The sequence below is a fragment of the Carcharhinus amblyrhynchos genome, chromosome 4 (assembly GCF_965287045.1).
Source record: "Carcharhinus amblyrhynchos chromosome 4, sCarAmb.v2.hapA, whole genome shotgun sequence".
Lineage (NCBI taxonomy): Eukaryota > Metazoa > Chordata > Chondrichthyes > Carcharhiniformes > Carcharhinidae > Carcharhinus > Carcharhinus amblyrhynchos.
Genome location: NC_137327.1, coordinates 67,984,526 through 68,005,185, shown reverse-complemented (window position 1 = coordinate 68,005,185; position 20,660 = coordinate 67,984,526). Strand labels below are relative to the sequence as shown.

General features: G+C 46.5%; 1 protein-coding gene across 2 annotated transcripts in view; it reads left to right on the top strand.

Moving 5' to 3' along the window:
* The window catches only part of LOC145342092 (gamma-aminobutyric acid receptor subunit beta-4-like), a 222,623-nt gene that overhangs the window by 165,560 nt on the left and 36,403 nt on the right, over positions 1–20,660 (top strand). For both annotated transcript variants that reach the window (XM_080187305.1, XM_080187306.1), the window contains exon 4: positions 13,429–13,649. In XM_080187305.1, the coding sequence (XP_080043431.1) occupies positions 13,429–13,649 (221 nt within the window). The remainder of the gene's footprint in view (positions 1–13,428; positions 13,650–20,660) is intronic.

The window sequence follows — 20,660 nt, the reverse complement described above, 5'->3', positions numbered from 1 at the left end:
AGATCCCATTGCAATCCAAGATAAACTTCTTTTGTCCTATTTGCCAGCAATCTTGGTGTCATCTGCAAACTTACTAAACATGCCTCCTTTATTCTCATCCAAATCATTAATATAATGACAAATAACAATGGACCCAGCACCAATCCCTGAGGTACACCGCTGTTCACAGGTCTCCAGTTTGAAAAACAACCCTCTACAACCATCTGTCATCAAGCCAATTTTCTATCCATTCAGCTACCTCATCCTGGATCCCATAAGATTTAACCTTACACAACAACCTGCCATTGATACCTTGCTAAAGGCCTTGCTAAAGTCCATGTAGACAAGATGAACTGCACTGCATTTACCTTCTTGGTTACCCCTTCAAAGAACTCAATCAAATTTGTGAGAAATGATTTTCAACTCACTGACTGACTGTCCCTAATCAGTCCTTGGATCTCTAAATGCCTGTAGATCCTGTCTCTCAAAATATCTTCCAACAACTTATCCGCCACAGGTGTGAGGCTCATCAGCCTGTAGTTCCCAGGCTTTTCCCTGCAGCCTCTTTTTAAACAAAGGCGCAATATTTGCCACCCTCCAATCTTCAGGCACCTTTCCCGTGACTATCGATGATTCAAATATCTCTAGTAGAGCCAGTAGACCCAATTTCCTCCCTAGCCTCCCACAATATCCTGAGATACACTTCATCAGGTCCAGGGGATTTTTGTACCTAGATGCACTTTAAGGCTTCCAGCACCCCCCTCTCTGAAATATGCAACACTTTTCAAAACATCACTATTTATTTCCCCAAATTCCCTAACATCCATGCTTTCCTTAACAATAAATACTGATGAGAAATATTCATTTAGAATGTCACCCATCTCTTAGGGATCTGCACATAGATTACCTTGTTGATCCTTAAGAGACCCTACTCTCTCCATAGTTAGTCTTTTGGCCTTTATGTATTTGTAGAAGCCGTTTAGATTCTCCTTTGCCTTATTAGCCAAAACAATTCTGTGTCCCCTTTTTTCCCTCCTGATTTCTCTCTTACCTCTACTCCTACTCTTCAAGGGATTCACTTCATCCCAACTGCCTGTGCATGTCATGTGCCTCCCTCTTCTTGACCAGGGCTTCAATATCCCAAGTCATTGGAATTGCTTCGAAAAAGAATTGAAAATATAAAGATGGAATTTTTAAAGATGGCCATGAAGAATTTTAATTGACATACAGTTGCTTCTTATATGTTCTTTATTAAAGTATCCTTACAGGGTCTGTTCTACTCCATTTAACTCCAGATACAGACCAGCAATCAGCACCTTCTAACAACGAGTGATTGACAGAAAATAAAATCATTTACTAAACTAGTACTAGGAAAGGTGGGTTGGCTGATGAGGAAGGGTTGGATAATTTTGGACCCCAGGGTCCTTCCCAATGACCATGTCTGCAGTAAGTGCTGGTTGCTGGAGGAGCTCCAGCTCAAGGTAGATGAGCTGGCCTCTGAGCTACAGACACTGAGGCTCATCAGGGGGAGGGAGGGTGCCATTGACAATGGGGTGCAAGAGACTTCCACCCCCACTAGACTGGCTAACTCTAAGGGTCAGGAACAGGAGGGGGCTGCTGAGAGGAGGAAGGAGGGTGGGGACCGGAGGAAGGAGGGTGGGGACCAAATGCCTCAGCCTCTCAATCTGCATAACAGGTTTGAGGTTCTTGCTTCCAGTGTGGACAAGAACGAGGGCTGTGAGGTTGGTGAGCAAACTGCACACGGTACAGTGATGCAGACACAGGACATAGACAAAGAGAAGGTGAAAAGGAACGTAGTAGTAATTGGGGATAATGTGGTTAAGGACACTGTCCTTTGTCACGATGACAAAGTGCACAGAAGGGTGTGTTGTCTGCCTGGTGCTCGGGTCCAGGATGTCGCATCTGGGCTGCAGCGGAACCTGGAGTGGGAGGATGAGAATCCAGTCGTTGTGGTACATGTGGGTGCCAACAACGTAGGCAAAATGCGAACTGAGGATCTGGGGAGGGAGTATGAAAAGCTGGGAATGGAATTAAAAAGTAGAACCGACAAGGTGGTTATCTCTGGACTACTGCCTGAACCGAGTGCAGACGGGCGTAGGGTTAATAAGATTAAGGAAGTGAATGGGTGGCTCAGGGATTGGTGTGGGAGGAATGGGTTTGAATTTAAGGGGCATTGGCACCAGTATTGGGGTAGGTGGGACCTGTTCAGGTGGGATAGGGTTGGTCTGAACTGTGCTGGGACCAGAGTCCTGGCGAATCGTGTAGATAGGACTGTAGATAGGGCTTTAAACTAATTGGGGGGGGAGGGGGGGGAGGGTGCGAGGGTAGGTGAAATTACAGGGTCTAAAGTAAAGGAGAGGGTACAGGTAAGGGAAGAGGCCAAGGATGTCCCAATAATAAAAGGAGTAGGGGGCGTGAGTATGGTTGGTGGCGTTCTGGCAAATAGGGTACAGGTGAAGGCTGGGATGAAGGCACTTTATCTGAATGCACGAAGCATTCAGAATAAAGTGAATGAGCTGGTGGCGCAGATCAGCACAAATGGATATGATCTGGTGGCCATTACAGAGATGTGGCTGCAAGGTGACAGGGACTGGGAGCTGAATGTACAGGGGTATCAAGTGTTTAGGAAGGATAGGCGGAAGGAAAAAGGGGGGGGCGTAGCTCTGCTGATTAAGGATAGCATCAGGGTGGTAGCAAGGGATGATATAGGAGCCAAAGAGCTGAAAGTGGAATCGTTGTGGGTAGAGATTAGGAACAGCAAAGGGAGGAAGACACTGATAGGTGTCGTCTACAGGCCCCCAAATAATGATCTGGAGGTGCGGTGGGCTGTTAACGCGCAAATAAATGCGGCGTGCAGGAATGGAACGGCGATAATTATGGGGGATTTCAATCTACATATTGATTGGTCGACCCATGTTGGACGCAGTGGGCTTGAGGAAGAGTTCTTGGAATGCTGCCGGGATAGTTTCCTTGAGCAGAGTGTGTTGGAGCCGACGAGGGAGCGAGCTATCTTAGATCTGGTGTTATGTAATGAGGCAGGTAGAATTAGAGACCTTGGGGTGAAGGATCCTCTTGGGAAGTGTGATCATTGTATGGTGGAGTTTCTGATGCAGATGGAGGAGGAAAAAGTGGGTTCCCGGGTATGTGTCCTTTGTTTGAACAGAGGGGAGTACGGTAGGATGAGAGAGGAATTGGCGAATGTTGATTGGGGGAGCGCGTTGGAAGTTAGGTCTGCTGAGGAACAGTGGAGGATCTTTAAGGAGATCTTTCTTGGTGCTCAGCAGAAATTTATTCCGATGGTTAAAAAGGATCGTAGGAGGAGAGATAATCAGCCGTGGATAACGAAGGAGGTAAAGGAAAGTGCTAAATTAAAAGCGGATGCGTTTAGAGTAGCTAAGAGTAGTGGGTGAGAAGAGGATTGGGAGAGGTTTAAGTGTCAACAAAGAATGACAAAGAAGTTGATAAAGAAGGGTAGGATAAACTATGAAGCTGGGCTACCGCTTAATATAAAAAAGGATAGTAAGAGTTTTTATAAATATATAAAAAGGAAGAGGCTGACTAGGGTGAACGTTGGACCCTTAGAGATGAGAGGGGGGACTTAGTGGTAGGGGATGGGGAAATGGCTGAGGCCTTGAATAACTTTTTTGTTTCGGTCTTCACGGAGGAGGACGTGAATAATTTGCCGGGTGTTCGTGATGGAAAGATGGTGGGAGTGGAGGGCCTGAATGACATTATTGTTACTAGAGAGACAGTGCTCGACAGACTGGAGGGACTGATTGTGGACAAGTCCCCAGGACCGGATGGAATGCATCCAAGGGTTCTGAAAGAAATGGCGGAGGTGATAGTGGGTGCCTTGGTGATTATTTTCCAAACCTCGCTGGATTCCGGGGAAGTGCCGGAAGATTGGAAAACGGCTAATGTTACGCCGTTGTTTAAGAAGGGTGGCAGGCAAAAGGCAGGGAATTATAGGCCGGTTAGTTTAATGTCTGTTGTAGGTAAAATGTTAGAATCCGTGATCAAGGAGAAAATAGCGAGGCATCTTGAGGAGAATTGCTTGATAGAGCAGACACAGCACAGTTTCGTTAAGGGGAAGTCGTGTCTGACGAATTTATTGGAGTTCTATGAGGATGTGCCGAAGGCGGTGGATAGAGGAGAGCCGGTGGATGTGGTGTTTCTTGATTTTCAGAAGGCGTTTGATAAGGTGCCTCACAAGAGGTTATTACAGAAGGTCAGGGGGCATGGAGTTGGGGTAGGGTGTTAGCGTGGATAGGGGATTGGCTCTCAAATAGGAGGCAGAGAGTGGGGGTCAATGGGTGCTATTCGGATTGGCGGTTGGTGACTAGTGGAGTGCCCCAGGGGTCGGTGCTGGGTCCTCAGCTATTTACCATTTATATAGATGATCTGGAGGAGGGAACCGAGTGTATGGTGTCGAAATTTGCTGATGACACCAAGATTGGCGGAATGGCAAATTGTGCGGAGGGTGTGGAGAGTCTGCAGAAGGATCTAGATAGGCTGGGCGAATGGGCCAGGAACTGGCAAATGGAATTTAATGTTGGCAAATGTGAACATAAGAACATAAGAAATAGGAGCAGGAGTAGGCCATCCAGCCCTTCGAGCCTGCCCCGCCATTCAATAAGATCATGGCTGATCTGTCGCTGCTCAGTTCCACTTTCCCGCCCTCTCCCCATAACCCTTAATCCCCTCTCCTATCAAAAACCCATCAACCCGCGTCTTAAAAATATTTAGCGAGGCAGCCTCCACCACTTCAACGGGCAGAGAATTCCAGAGATTCACCACCCTTTGAGTGAAGAAGTTCCTCCTCAACTCCGTTCTAAACCGCCCCCCCCTTTATCTTGAGGCTGTGCCCCCTAGTCCTACTGTCCTTTCTGAGCGGGAAGAGTCTCTCCACCTCTATCCTATCCATCCCATTCATCATCTTATACGTCTCAATGAGATCTCCCCTCATTCTTCTAAACTCTAACAAGTACAAGCCCAGTTTATTTAGCCTCTCCTCATAGCTCAACCCCCTCAACTCCGGTATCAGCCTAGTAAACCTCCTCTGCACTCCCTCCAAGGCCAAAATATCTTTGCGCAGGTGCGGCGCCCAAAAATGCACACAGTACTCCAGTTGCGGCCTCACCAATGCCCTATACAGCTGCAGCAAGACCTCCCTACTTTTATATTCAATCCCCTTCGCTATGAAGGCCAGCATCCCATTCACCTTCCTGACCACCTGCTGCACCTGCAAGCTGGGTTTTTGCGACTCATGCACAAGGACCCCGAGGTCCCTCTGCACCGTCGCCTGCTGCAGTTTTTCGCCCCGTAAGTAATAGTCCTTCCTACCATTCTTCCTACCAAAGTGGACCACCTCACACTTGCCAACATTAAATTCCATTTGCCATTTCCTGGCCCATTCATTCAGCCTATCTAGATCCTTCTGCAGACTCTCCACACCCTCCGCACAATTTGCCGTTCCCCCAATCTTGGTGTCATCAGCAAATTTCGACACTCTACACGCGGTTCCCTCCTCCAGATCATCTATATAAATGGTAAATAGCTGAGGCCCCAGCACCGACCCCTGGGGCACTCCACTAGTCACCATCCGCCAATCCGAATAGCACCCGTTGACCCCCACTCTCTGCCTCCTATTTGACAACCAATCCTCTATCCACGCTAACACCCTACCCCCAACTCCATGTCCCTCGACCTTCTGCAATAACCTCTTGTGAGGCGCTTTGTCAAACGCCTTCTGAAAATCTAGAAAGACCACATCCACCGGCTCTCCTCTATCTACCGCCCTAGACACATCCTCATAGAACTCCAGTAAATTTGTCAGACACGACTTCCCTTTAATGAAACCGTGCTGCGTCTGCTCTATCAAGCAATTCCCTTCAAGATGCCTCGCAATTTCCTCCTTAATGACAGATTCTAACATTTTACCTACCACAGACGTTAAACTAACCGGCCTATAATTCCCCGCCTTTTGCCTGGCACCCTTCTTAAACAACGGCGTAACATTAGCCGTTTTCCAATCATCCGGCACTTCCCCGGAATCCAGCGACGTTTGGAAAATAACCACCAAGGCATCCACTATCACCTCCGCCATTTCTTTCAGAACCCTCGGATGCATTCCATCCGGTCCTGGGGACTTGTCCACAATCAGCCCCTCCAGTCTGTCGAGCACCGCCTCTCTAGTAACAGTAATGTCATTAAGACCCTCCAGTCCTACCACCTTTCCATCGCTAACACCCGGCAAATTATTCACGTCCTCCTCCGTGAAGACAGAAACAAAAAAGTTATTCAATACCTTAGCCATATCCCCATCCCCTACCACTAGATCCCCTTTCTCATCCTCTAAAGGACCAACATTCACCCTAGCCAGCCTCTTCCTTTTTATATATTTATAAAAACTCTTGCTATCCTTTTTTATATTAAGCGCTAGCCCAGCTTCATAGTTTCTCCTACCCTTCCTTATCAACTTCTTTGTCAATCTTTGTTGACATTTAAACCTCTTCCAATCCTCTTCTCGCCCACTACTCTTAGCTACTCTAAATTCCTCCGCTTTTAGTTTAACACTTTCTTTCACCTCCTTCGTTATCCACGGCTTATTACCTCTCCTCCTACTATCCTTTTTGACCATCGGAATAAATTTCCGTTGAGCACCAAGAAAGATCTCCTTAAAGATCCTCCACTGCTCCTCAACAGACCCTCCCTCCAACGCGCTCTCCCAGTCCACATTCGCCAATTCTTCTCTCATCCTACCGTATTCCCCTCTATTCAAACAAAGGACGCGTGTCCGGGAACCCACTTTCTCCTCCTCCATCTGCACCAGAAACTCCACCATACAATGATCACTCTCCCCAAGAGGATCCTTCACCACAAGGTCCACTTTGGTAGGAATAATGGTAGGAAGAACTATTACTTGCATGGCGAAAAACTGCAGCATGCGACGGTGCAGAGGGACCTCGGAGTCCTTGTGCATGAGTCGCAAAAACCCAGCCTGCAGGTGCAGCAGGTGGTCAGGAAGGCGAATGGGATGCTGGCCTTCATAGCGAGGGGGATTGAATATAAAAGTAGGGAGGTCTTGCAGCAGCTGTACAGGGCACTGGTGAGGCCGCAGCTGGAGTACTGTGTGCAGTTTTGGTCGCCGCACTTACGCAAGGATATTTTGGCCTTGGAGGGAGTGCAGAGGAGGTTTACTAGGCTGATACCGGAGTTGAGGGAGTTGAACTATGAGGAGAGGCTGAATAAATTAGGCTTGTACTCGTTGGAGTTTAGAAGAATGAGGGGAGATCTCATTGAGACATATAAGATGTTGAATGGGATGGATAGGATAGAGGTAGAGAGACTCTTCCCGCTCAGAAAGGACAGTAGGACTAGAGGGCACGGCCTCAAGATAAAGGGGCGGTTTAGAACAGAGTTGAGGAGGAATTTCTTCACTCAAAGGGTGGTGAATCTCTGGAATTCTCTGCCTGTTGAAGTGGTGGAGGCTGCCTCGCTAAATATATTTAAGACGCGGGTTGATAGGTTTTTGATAGGCAAGGGGATTAAGGGTTATGGGGAGAGGGCGGGATTGTGGAACTGAGACACGACAGATCAGCCATGATCTTATTGAATGGCGGGGCAGGCTCGAGGGGCTAGATGGCCTACTCCTGCTCCTATTTCTTATGTTCTTATGTTTGTATCCTCTGTAGTTTAAAAAACTAAGGGGAGACTTAATAAATACCTTTAAGATCCTGAGGGGTATCAACGTAGAGACTGGATGTTGAGAGGATGTTTCCTCATGTCGGCGAATCTAGAATGAGGGATCACTGCTTAAAAATAAGGAGTCACTCATTTAAGATAGGGATAAGGAGAAATCTTTTTCTCACAGAGGAACTTGAGTCTCTAGAACTGAAAAGTCAGTGGAAACAGAGTCTTTGAATACACTTTAAGGCAGAGCGAGATGGATTCTTGATTAATGAGGGAGTGAAAGGTTCTCAAAGATCTAATAGTTAGCAGCTTTAAGGGAACATGCACTGGAAAGGTCATGTGACCCAAGCGCCCGATGGGGAATAAGTGTGAGGATCTTAAAGCAGAGTATGGGCAACTTTAGCCAGATTGATCCTTGAACTGAGAATGAATACGTTGATTGTAGCACTCTGTATTTGGTTGTAAATAGTAATAAACCTGTTGTTGCTTGTTAGCTAATTGGTGGTTACCAATTATTGCATTTACTACATTGGTGACAAGGAAAACAACAGCAATTCAATTTGCACTGAAACATTAGCAGAACATTTTGTTTGCAAGAGTTGCAGAACAGGTCCACACCAAAACAGAAAATGCTAGAAAATCTCAGCAAGTCTGACAGCATCTGTGGAGAGAGAATAGAGCCAATATTTCCAGTCTAGATGGCCCTTCGAAATGTTGGCTCTATTCTCTCTCCACAGATGCTGTCAGACCTGCTGAGGTTTCCTAGCATTTTCTGTTTTTGTTTCAGATTCCAGTATCCACAGTATTTTGCTTTCATTTTATTATATCAGAACAGGTCCAATTGGGTCCAGCCTGCAAAAGTAAATAGTAGACATGCCTCTTTTTGTAAAAGTGAAGCTTTTGACGCTGCTACAGAAGACTGGGTGCAGTATGTGGAGTGTTTGGAATATTTTTCTTTGCTAATGGAATGGGGGACAGGTGGTGAATAAGAAGAAAGTTATATTGTTAACTGCGTCTGGGACCCAGCCATATAACTCACTTCAAAGTTTAACGTCCCCGGATGCTCCCTTCACAAAAGCATTTGCAGAGCTCGTTGAGCTAGTAAGGAGCATTACCACCCTAAGCTCTCTGTAATATTACAAAGAAACAAATTCAGCTCCATGGGGAGAGCTCCAGGGGAGACTATCACAGTTTTGTTAGCAAGATTAAGACCCATTGGGAGCATTGCGATTTTGGGTCAGCATTGAATGACATGTGAACATGTGGTGTTGTGGCGAGCAGACCTACCAGTATCTCCAAAAATGGGTTCAACCTCTAAGGTTGAAGAGAACTACATCTAGACTGGCTATATACACCAGAGAGGTCATCAAAATATTAGAGATAACATGACTCCAGTGATTTGTAGACAGCAAATGTAGCTGCAGTTGATAGTGGTGTCGGATCAAGGACCGAGTTTATTAGGGTGAGATTGGCTCCAAGAGATCAAGTTAAACCAGCTGGAGATTTGTAAAATAAAAGAGGGGGTCCTACATGAAGTCATAAAAAATACCAGGATGTGTTCCAGGAGGAACTGGTAAAGATCAAAATATTGCAAGTAAAAAGGCATGCTGATCTGAAAGCCACCCTGAGCTTTTTTAGGGCAAGACCTGTGCTCCATGCATTAGTAGAGAAGGTACACAGCTAAAAAGACTGGAAGACTTGGGCATCATTAAGCCCTTACAATTTACAGAGTGGGCAGCACCCTTCTGCCAGTAGTTAAACCAAACAAAACTGTTTACATCTGTGGGGATTACAGGCTGACAGTAAACCAGGCTGCGGTTAGATAGGCAGATAGGTACCCTATCTCCAAAACATAGGATCTGTATGTAAAGTTGGCTTGGAGTCTGACTATTCAAAACTGGATATGAGCCATGCTTACCACCACTTCTTGATACGTGTCTGATGGGTTTCTAGGGTAGGAAAATTAGAACTAAGGTTCTGTACAGCTGCAGCATGACCTGTCAATTTTATACTAAATACCCCGAACAATGAAGGCAAGCATGCCGTATGCATTCTTGACTACCTTATCCACCTGAGTTGCTGCTTTCAGTGATCGGTGGATATGTACGCTTAGATCTCTCTACCTGTTAATGCTCTTAAGGGTTCTACCATTTACTGTATAATTTCTACATGCTTTGGACCTTCCAAAATGCATTATTTCACACTTGTTCATATTAAACATATCTGCCATTTCTCTACCCAAGTCTCCAACTGGCCTATATCTTGCTGCATCTTCAGTCAACATGAATGAATTTTGACCCCTCTAAGAAGATAGTCTTTACTTGCAGTGTATCACCACATGGAGAGGAGGCTGTATTGTCCAGCCCATGGATGACAGTTCCAAGAGACCCATCAGACATGTATCAAGAACCCTGTCTGCGGAAATAGGATTTTCCCATATAGAAAAAGAAGGCCTAGCCATTATCTTCGGCATCAAGAACTTTCATCAATATATTCATAGATGTTTTACTGCCATCACAGAACACAAGCCACAATTAGGGCTTTTCAAGGAGGACAGGATATTCCACCAAATGCGTATGTGAGAATAAGCGATGGGCACTGTTCTGGTTGGCTTATGAATATACCTTCGAATATTAGCCAGTGGCTCACATAACTAAGAGAAATCCCACAACACCAGTTTAAAGTCCAAACAGGTTTATTTGTAGCAAAAGCCGCAAGCTTTCGGGACAGCCTGTCCCTTTGTCAGGTGGCTGGGAGTTCTGATCATGAAAGGGACACAAAGACACAAACTCAATTTACATCATGCATAATGATTGGAATGTGAGTCTTTACAGCTAATCAATTCTTAAAGGTACAGACAGTGTGAGTGGAAAGAGCTTTAAACAGAGATTAAAGAGATGTGTATTGTTTCCAGACGGGAAAGTTAGTGAGATTTTGCAAGTCCAGGCAAGTTGTGGGGGTGACAGATGGTGTGACATGAACCGAAGATCCCCGTTGAGGCTGTTCTCATGTGTGTGGAACTTGGCTATTAGTTTCTGCTCAGCGATTCTGCGCTGTCGTGTGTCCTGAAGGCCGCCTTGGAGAACGCCCACCCGAAGATCAGAGGCCGAATGCCCATGACTGCAGAAGTGTTCCCCAACAGGAACAGAAAAGTCTTGCCTGGTGATTATCGAGCGGTGTTCATTCATCCGTTGTCGTAACATCTGCATGGTCTCCCCAGCGTACCAGACCTCAGGACATCCTTTCTTGCAGCATATCAGGTAGCCAACGTTGGCCAAGTTGCAAGAGTACGTACTGTGTACCTGGTGGATGGTGTTCTCACGTGAGATGATGGCATCCTTACCGATGATCCGGCATGTTCAACAGAGGTTGCTGTGACAGGGTTGTGTGGTGTCGTGGTCATTGTTCTCCTGGAGACTGGATAGTTTGCTGCGAACAATGGTCTGCTTGAGGTTGCACGGTTGTTTGAAGGCAAGAAGTGGGGGTGTGGGGATGGCCTTGGCAAGGTGTCCGCCTTCATCAATGAGATGTTGAAGACTCTGGAGAAGATGTCATAGCCTCTCCGCTCCGGGGAAGTACTGGACGATGAAAGGTACTCTGTCCACCATGTCCCATGTTCGTCCACATGGTGGACAGACGGTGGTATGGACAAGTTGGACCAAAGGGCCTGTTTCCATGCTGTAAACCTCTATAATTCAATGCACATTTCCACCCAGGTGTAGTCTGGAACTATGGACAGTCATGATAGAAACTCCAATTTCTCTCCATCACATGGCAGGCTAGGAATCTCTCAGCACTCTTACCACCAGCTATTGTTGTTGAATTTGAAGGTTGATAGTCAACCTGTTGTATTATTAACACAGATTCTATAAAGCTGCAACATGTCTCGCCAATTTTTAAACTCAATACCCCGGCTGATGAAGGCAAGCATGCCGTATGCCTTCTTGACTACCTTCTCCACCTGCGTTGCCACTTTCAGTGACCTGTGTACCTGTATATTCAGATCCCTTTGCCTCTTAAGGGTTCTGCCATTTATTGAATATTTCCTATCTGTATTAGACCTTCCAAAATGCATTACCTCACATTTGTCCGGATTAAACTCCATCTGCCATGCCTCCGCCCAAGTCTTCAACTGATCTATATCCTGCTGTATCCCCTGACGGTCCTCATCGCTATCCGCAAATCCACCAAACTTTGTGTCGCCTGCAAACTCATTAATCAAGCCAGTTACATTTTCCTCCAAATCATTTATAAATATTACAAACAACAAAGGTCCCAGCACTGATCCCTAAGGAACACCATTTGTCACAGCACTCCATTCAGAAACGCACCTTTCCACTGCTATCCTCTGTCTTCTTTGACCAAGCCAGTTTTGTTTCCACCTTGCCAGCTCACCTCTGATCCTGTGCGACTTCACCTTCTGCACCAGTCTGCCCTGAGGGACCTTGTCAAAGGCCTTACTGAAGTCCGTGTAGACAACATCCACTGCCCCACCCTCATCAATCATCTTCGTCACTTCCTTGAAAAATTCGATCAAGTTCATGAGACACGACCTCCCCTTCACAAAACTGTGTTGCCTCTTACTAACACTTCCAGTTATTTCCAAGTGGGAATAAATCCTGTCTCAAAGAGTTCTCTTCAATAATTTCCATGCGACTGATATAAGGCTCATTGGCCTGTGATTACCTAGATTATTCTTGCTACCCTTCTTAAACAAAGGAATAACATTGGCTATTCTCCAATCCTCTGGGACCTCGCCTGTAGCCAGTGAGGATGCAAAGATTTCTCTCAAGATTACCTACAAAGGTGTAAATATCATCCACTTAGACTATGTGGAGAAACAGACCATAAGAATTGCTTGTCTTTTTTTGCTGTAGTATGGTTAGTCTGTGTAAGAATAATTTTGATTTTTGTCAATGTAAATGAAAGACTGTTATTTAAAACCATTCATTCCTAAATCATGGAGGTTCTGGTTGCAGGTTTAACATCCACTTGTTGTGATTAAAGTCACAGGAGTCCTGCTAACAGAGAGTATGTTATTTCTCAAAGCAGTTACTATTGTTGTTGTTTACAGTATGGTACAGCTAAGCATGCCCTAAACATTTTGCAGACAATAAAATGACTTGTTTTCCTTCACACCTCTCGTGATCATTTCACATAGAGCTTTACTGCCAATGAAGGACAATAGGAGTGTAGTAATGAAATAGTTTTGCTATTGCTTTTTTAATTTAGAAAACACTGTAGTTTATTTACAGCAAACTCCTACAAACCACAATGTAATAATGACTTGATAATCTGTTTTTGTAATGTTGATTGAGGGATGAGTATTGGCCAAGACACTGGGAGTAGGTCCACAGCTCTTGTGGGATTTTTTACATCCGCTTGAGAGGACAGTTGGAGCCTCAATTTAATGTCTTATCCGAAACAATGCAGCTCTGACAATGCATGTTCAATCCTGGACTGGGAGTCTAACCTGAGACTCTGTTTGCACAGGCCTCTGAAATGAGACTCGTACCCAAAGCCAGATTCAGAGATGCCAATACTACCACTGGGTTGTTGCTCGTATTAATCAAAAATATTTCTGATTCAGAAGCTACCCGTAATGTAACACAGAACAGCAGCAAACTGTTGTAGCACTGTCCTTTAAAATGGAAAGCTGTTACATAACACTTTTTTAAACAAGTTGGATTTGAGCATCAAAACAGGTAACATTCAACTCCACAATTTTGTTTGCAGGATTATACCATCACTATGTATTTCCAACAAGGTTGGCGTGATAAGCGTCTGTCGTATACAGCACTTCCACTCAACCTCACTCTAGACAACCGAGTCGCTGACCAGCTCTGGCTCCCAGACACTTACTTTTTGAATGACAAGAAGTCCTTCCTGCATGGGGTGACAGTAAAAAACCGCATGATTCGTCTGCATCCAGATGGCACCGTGTTGTATGGACTCAGGTATGTGGTGATTAAGTGTGACGTAATTTAAGTATTCCTCAAGCAGCAGAGTACGTATGCATGTTGTTTTGTGGTCCTCTGCTACACTGGTGTATACATTCATAGCTGTACCTGACAGGACACTTTGTAATATTAGGATCCAAACATCTTTCAGTTACTTCAAATTCACAGTTATCTTTTCAAATGAGGTTAAATATCTTTCAACTTTACAATTAACATTGACAGGAGGCTCAATAACCAGACAACACAAAGTTAAACAATAAAAATCAGGGGGGAGATGAGGTGAATTTTTATTGCAGCAGGTTATTGTGATCTGGAAAAGGTGGTGGAAACAGATCCAATAATAACTCTCAATTTATTATTGGACAATTTGATAAACATTTGAAAAGTAAAGTCTTATAGGGCTATGGGAAGGAACAGAAGAGTGGGACTGACTAACTAAGCATCTGCACCGAAACAAAAAGCTGTGCAATATCATTCCACGACACAATTTAATTCTCTGGTGCTGTTATGTAAATTGAGAATGTTTCTAAAAAACAATTTGTTATTTTCAAGTGACCAGTGGCTGAAGGAGCTGCAAATCAAATGATAATTAGAACAAAGAGCAAAACAGCCCTGGAAACAGGCCCTTCGGCCCAACGAGCCCGCACCTCCATTTTAACATTACGAGTACCCCTCCACCCATGACCCTTATCTACGCTTATGGCATTCCACATTGAGGGAAAACTAATTTAGGGACAATTAGGCTCACTGTTCTCTGGAGCTGTGATTTCGACGAGTGGCTGCCTTTTGGTGAGTGTGCTGCATTGTAATTACTGCATTTTGACTTACTTCTAGTTCGGGAGGGTTTTTGTTTATTTTGGCGCTCCGTAGCGGGAGATAGGCGCGGGGGCTGCTGGGAAGGGAGCGCGGGAGTATAAAAAGAAGGCCAAGGTAGATAGCGGGCAGCGGAGTGAGGCGGGAAGCAGAGTGAGAGGTAAAAGGGCTTAAGCTCACTGGGCTTGGGCGAGCGCAGGCTCGGTAACAGGAATTAATAGGACACCTTAAAAGGGGGCAAACATAATGGCAGGGTCTAGGGTTACACGTGTTCACTGTGTTCGTTGTCATATGTGGACATTTCTGGAGACAGCACATCTCCCGAAAGCCCACATATGCGGGAAATGTCTAGAGGTGCAGCGATTAAGGGCCCGGGTGAGGCAGCTGGAACTGAGGCTGGAGGATATGTTTTTAGTTAGGGAAAATGAGGAAATAATGGATAGGGACAGTAACACTGAGCAGATACCAGGACCTAGGAGGAGAGATGGATGGGTTACAGTTAGGAAGAGCGAAAAGAAAAGGAGTCATGGCACTAGGACCACCCCGGAGGAATTACCCCGGAATATCAAGGGTGGGGTGACAGCTGGGGTAGAGAAGGCAAGGGAGGGAGATCAGAATACCGCGGAGGAAGAGAAGAGTGCAGGGTGTGAGATAGTGGTGGGGGATGGGAAAGTCAAAGGGATTGACAGGCGGTTCTGTGGGCAAAAGCGGGACTCCAGTAGGTAGTCTGCCTCCCTGGAGCAGGGGTACAGGATGTTTCAGAAAGGGTAGAGGGAATTTTGAAGGGTGGAGGGACTGAGTCTGATGTGATAGTGCACGTAGGAGAGAAGGATGTAGGAACCAAGTGCAGGGGGGACATACGTAGGCAGTTCAGGGAGTTGGGGGCTAGGCTGAAATGTAGGGCCTCCAGGGTGGCGTTCTCTGGGCTGCTGCCGGTGCCTGGGGCTAGCAGGGCTAGAAATAATGAGATACTCCAACTAAATGCGTGGTTGAAGGATTGGTGTAGGGCAGAGGGTTTTAGATTCGTAGACCACTGGGAAGTCTTCATGAAAGAGGGGCAAATATACAAGAGGGATGGGGTACAGTTAACTGGGAAGGGCATGCATATCTTAGCTGGAAGGTTAGCTGGAGTGTTTCGGCAGGGTTTAAACTAATATGGAGGGGGGGTGGGGAGGTGGACGGAACTGGGATTGGGGATAGGGTAAGCCCGGAGGGTAGGAAGAAGGATCGGATTGTTTCTAAGGGTCTTCGGTGCATGTGTTTCAATGCTAGGAGTGTGACTGGCAAAACAGATGAACTGAAGGCATTAATGTTCGAAAGGAAGTTGGAAGTGGTGGCGGTGACAGAGACTTGGTTAAAGGAAGGGCAGGACTGGCAGTTGAATGTTCCTGGGTATAAGTGCTTCAGGCGTGATAGGGGTGGGTCGCTGAGAGGTGGGGGAGTGGCGTTGTTAGTTAAGGATTGCATCATAGCAGTGCAGAGGGAGGGAGGTATAGAGGATATAGGAATCGAGTCGCTATGGGTGGAGTTGAGGAATAGGAAGGGAGATGTTACTATGTTGGGTGTGTACTACAGACCGCCCAACAGCCCGAGGGCTGTGGAAGAAGGGATAAGCAGGGACATTCTAGATAAGTGCAGGAAGAATAGAGTGGTGGTAGTGGGAGATTTTAATCTCCCCGGGGTAGATTGGAAGGTGCCGAGATCAGAGGGTGCTGACGGGGAGGAATTTGTACAGTGTGTAATGGAAGGATCCCTGGAGCAGTATGTGGATAGCCCAACCAGAGAGGGGGCTATACTGGACTTGGTTCTGGGGAATGAGCCTGGGCAGGTGGTTGACGTTGAAGTAGGAGAGCATGTGGCTAACAGTGACCACAACTCTGTCTGGTTTAAGATATTAATGGATAAAGATGAAGCCTGTCCTAAGGGGAGGGTGTTAAACTGGGGGAGGGCTAGATACAACCGGATTAGGCAGGATCTTAAAGATACGGACTGGGGTAAGCTGTTTGATGGCAGGTCGACGCTGGGTATGTGGGAGTCTCTCAAGGGAAAACTAAAATCTTTGCAGGAAAGACATGTGCCGGTCAAGAGGAAGGATGGGAAGGGTAGGATTAGAGAGCCGTGGGTAACTAGGGATATTGAGGACCTGGTCAGGAGGAAGAGGGAGGCGTACATTAGATCTAGGCATTTGAGGACAGAGATAGCGTTAGAAGAATACAGAGAATGTAGGAGAGAACTTAAAAGGGGCATCAGAAAGGCAAAAAGGGGCCACGAAATGGCTTTGGCGGGTAGGATTAAGGAAAATCCTAAGGCATTTTACTCCTATGTTAGAAACAAAAGGATGGTTAGAGGGAAGATTGGTCCTCTCAGGGACAGAGGAGGGGAACTATGCTTGGAGCCTGGGGGAATGGGGGAGATCTTGAATGAATACTTTGCGTCGGTATTCACGCAGGAGAGGGGCCTGATGTCTGGTGCTGTGCTTGAGGAGTTTGAGGATCCGTTGAGGGAAATAGTCATCACGAGGGAAGAGGTGTTGGGACTTTTAGACAGTATAAAGACGGATAAATCTCCGGGGCCTGATGGCATCTATCCCAGGCTGCTAAGGGAGGCGAGGGATGAAATTGCTGGGCCTCTGACGCAAATCTTTGTCTCTTCTTTGGACACAGGTGAGGTCCCAGAGGATTGGCGGATTGCAAATGTAGTACCGTTGTTTAAAAAGGGTCAGAAGGATAGCCCAGGGAATTATAGGCCGGTGAGCTTGACTTCAGTTATAGGCAAGCTAATGGAGAGGATCCTCAAGGATAGGATGTATGAACATCTGGAGCGCTGCAATCTGTTTAGGGATACGCAGCATGGCTTCATTACAGGGAGGTCGTGCCTTACGAATCTAGTGGAATTTTTTGAAGAGGTGACAAAAACGGTTGACGAAGGACAAGCCGTTGATGTCGTCTATATGGATTTCAGTAAGGCGTTTGACAAGGTCCCTCATGGTAGGCTGATAGAAAAGGTGAAGGCTCATGGGATACAAGGCCAGGTATGTAGATGGGTGGAGAACTGGCTTGGGAGGAGGAGACAGCGGGTAGTAGTGGAAGGCTCCTTTTCCAGTTGGAGGTCTGTCACCAGTGGTGTGCCGCAGGGCTCGGTACTAGGACCTCTTCTATTTGTAGTATATATTAATGACTTGGAAGAGGGGGTAGGTGGTGTGATCAGCAAATTTGCTGATGACACTAAGATGGTTGGATTGGCGGGTACTGAGGAGCAGTGCCTGGCAATGCAACAGGACATAGACAGGCTGGTAGATTGGGCAGATAGATGGCAAATGGAATTTAATCCGGAGAAATGCGAGGTGATGCACTTTGGCCGGAATAATGTGGAGGGGAGTTATACGATAAAAGGTAGAACTATCCGGAGTATAGATACGCAGAGAGACCTGGGGGTGCAAGTGCACAAGTCCCTGAAGGTGTCGGTGCAGGTGCAGAATGTGACGAGGAAAGCGTATGGTATGTTAGCCTTCATAGGAAGGGGTATAGAATATAAGAGTAGGAGTCTGATGTTGCAGTTGTATAGAACGTTGGTTAGGCCTCACTTGGAGTACTGCGTCCAGTTCTGGTCGCCGTACTACCGGAAGGATGTAGAGATCCTGGAGAGAGTGCAGAGGAGATTTACCAGGATGCTGCCTGGTATGGAAGGGCTGTCTTACGAGGAAAGATTGAACGAACTTGGGCTGCTTTCCCTTGAGAGACGTCGGCTGAGGGGGCATCTAATAGAGGTTTATAAGATTATGAAGGGGATAGATAGAGTAAATGGTGGTAAGCTTTTTCCGCTATTAGAAATGGATAGAACGAGGGGTCACAGGCTTAGGGTGAGGGGGGCTAGGTATAAGACAAATATTAGAGGGCAGTTTTTCACGCAAAGGGTAGTGGGGGTGTGGAATGCACTGCGGAATAAGGCCGAGTAAGGTGGTGGAAGCGGGCACGCTAGGGTTGTTTAAGAGTCACTTAGACAGCCACATGAGCGGGCTACATATAGGGGGATATAGCAGGCCTTACTAAACATTGTAGGCTTGGGATTCCGTTTTTGCCTCAGGGATGTTACAGTCTTTGCCTGTTTAATAATGAATTTTTTGTCTCCACAGGCATTTAAGTCCACCTTGTTGACCAGCAAGGGGCATGCATGCGGCAGGTTGCAGTGGGCTGCTCTTGGATGTTGCTTCGGGAGTTGCCTATTGCTTCATGTCGTTAGTGTGCTTAAACTGGACCATCTCGAGGGCAACATGACAGCTCAGAGACTATCTCTGTTGCTGTGCGGACACATGGATTTGGGCCTGTGTCTGTGGGAGTTTGCGCGTTCTCCCCGTGGTTGCGTGGGTTTCCTCCGGGTGCTCCGGTTTCCTCCCACATCCCAAAGATGTGCTTTTAGGCTGATTGATTGGGTAACAAATTGTCCCTATATTGGACCTCCCTGATCCTCGCACATTAGGCGTAGACTAAAATCATGAATAGGTCACTGAGACAATGGGACGGCGGCGCGGACTCGTTGGGCCGAAGGGCCTGTTTCCCGTGCTGTGTTGTTCTTTGTTCTTTGTAATTTATTACACCAATCAGCCTAATACCACATCTTTGGGGTGTGGGAGGAAACCGGAGCGCCCGGAGAAAACCCATGCAAGCACGGGGAGAATGCGCAAACTCCTACAGACACTGGCCCAAATCCATGTGTCTGCACAGCAATCAGCGATAGTCACTGAGCTGTCGTGTTGCCCAGCATCTGGTCCAGTTTAAGCGTACACTAATGACATGAAGTACTAGGCTATTCTCGAAACAACCAAGAGCAGCCCTCATATGACCCATCGCGTGTATCCCCCTCTTTGGACAACAAGGCGGACCGAAGCACCTGTGAATTAAAAGAGAAAAACATTAGTATCATCCGCATCCTTATACGTTACCAGGGACGTCCCAAGGCCACTGAACCTTATTTAAAACAATCTCCTATATCCCTCCATCTCCAACCCACTCGTGCTTGTCTAAGTAACTCTTAAACAACTCCAGCGTGCCTGCCTCCACCACCTTGCTTGGCAGAGCATTCCATACCCCCACTACCCTCTGTGTGAAAAACCTCCCTCTAACATCTGTGTTATACCTTGCCCCCCCTCACCCTAAGCCTGTGGCCCCTTGTAATGTTCGTTTCTAACAAAGGAAAAAGCTTACCACTGTTTACTCTATCTATACCCTTCATAATCTTATACACCTCTATTAGATCTCCCCTCAGTCGCCTTCTTTCAAGGGAAAACAGCCCCAATTTGCCCAATCTTTCGTCATAGCCCAGTCCTTCCATACCAGGCAGCATCCTGGTAAACCTCCTCTGCACTCTCTCCAGGGTCTCCACGTCTTTCCGGTAGTAAGGTGACCAGAACTGGACGCAGTTCTCCAAATACACTTTGGTAGGAGCAACAGATGTGTCGAGTATAGGGCTAACGGGAGGACTTTGAATAGTGTGGATGAACAGAGGGATCTAGGTGTGTGTGTACATAGATCCCTGAAAGTTGGGAATCAAGTAGATAAGGTTGTCAAGAAGGCGTACGGTGTCTTGGCGTTTATTGGTAGGGGGATTGAATTTAGGAGTCGCAGTGTAATGTTGCAACTGTACACTACTCTGGTGCGGCCGCACTTGGAGTACTGTGTGCAGCTCTGGTCCCCGCATTACAAGAAGGATGTGGAGGCGTTGGAGAGGGTGCAGAGGAGGTTTACTAGGATGTTGCCTGGTATGGTGGGGAGGTCCTATGAGGAGAGACTGAGGGATCTAGGGTTGTTTTCGTTGGAAAGAAGGCGGCTAAGAGGGGATCTTATTGAAACATATAAGATGATTAGAGGTTTAGATAGGGTGGATAGTGATAGCCTTTTTCCTCGGATGGAGAAAGCTAGCACGAGGGGGCATGGCTTTAAATTAAGGGGGGGTAGCTACAGGACGGATGTCAGGGGTAGGTTCTTTACCCAGCGGGTGGTGAGGGATTGGAATGCCCTGCCTGCTGCAGTTGTAAATGCGTCTAGTTTGGGGGCGTTTAAGAGATCTCTGGATAGGTTTATGGACGAAAAGGGATTGGTATAGGCTAGTGGGTCATTGTTTTTGTAACTGGTCGGCGCAACATCGTGGGCCGAAGGGCCTGTTCTGCGCTGTAATGTTCTATGTTCTATGTTCTATGTT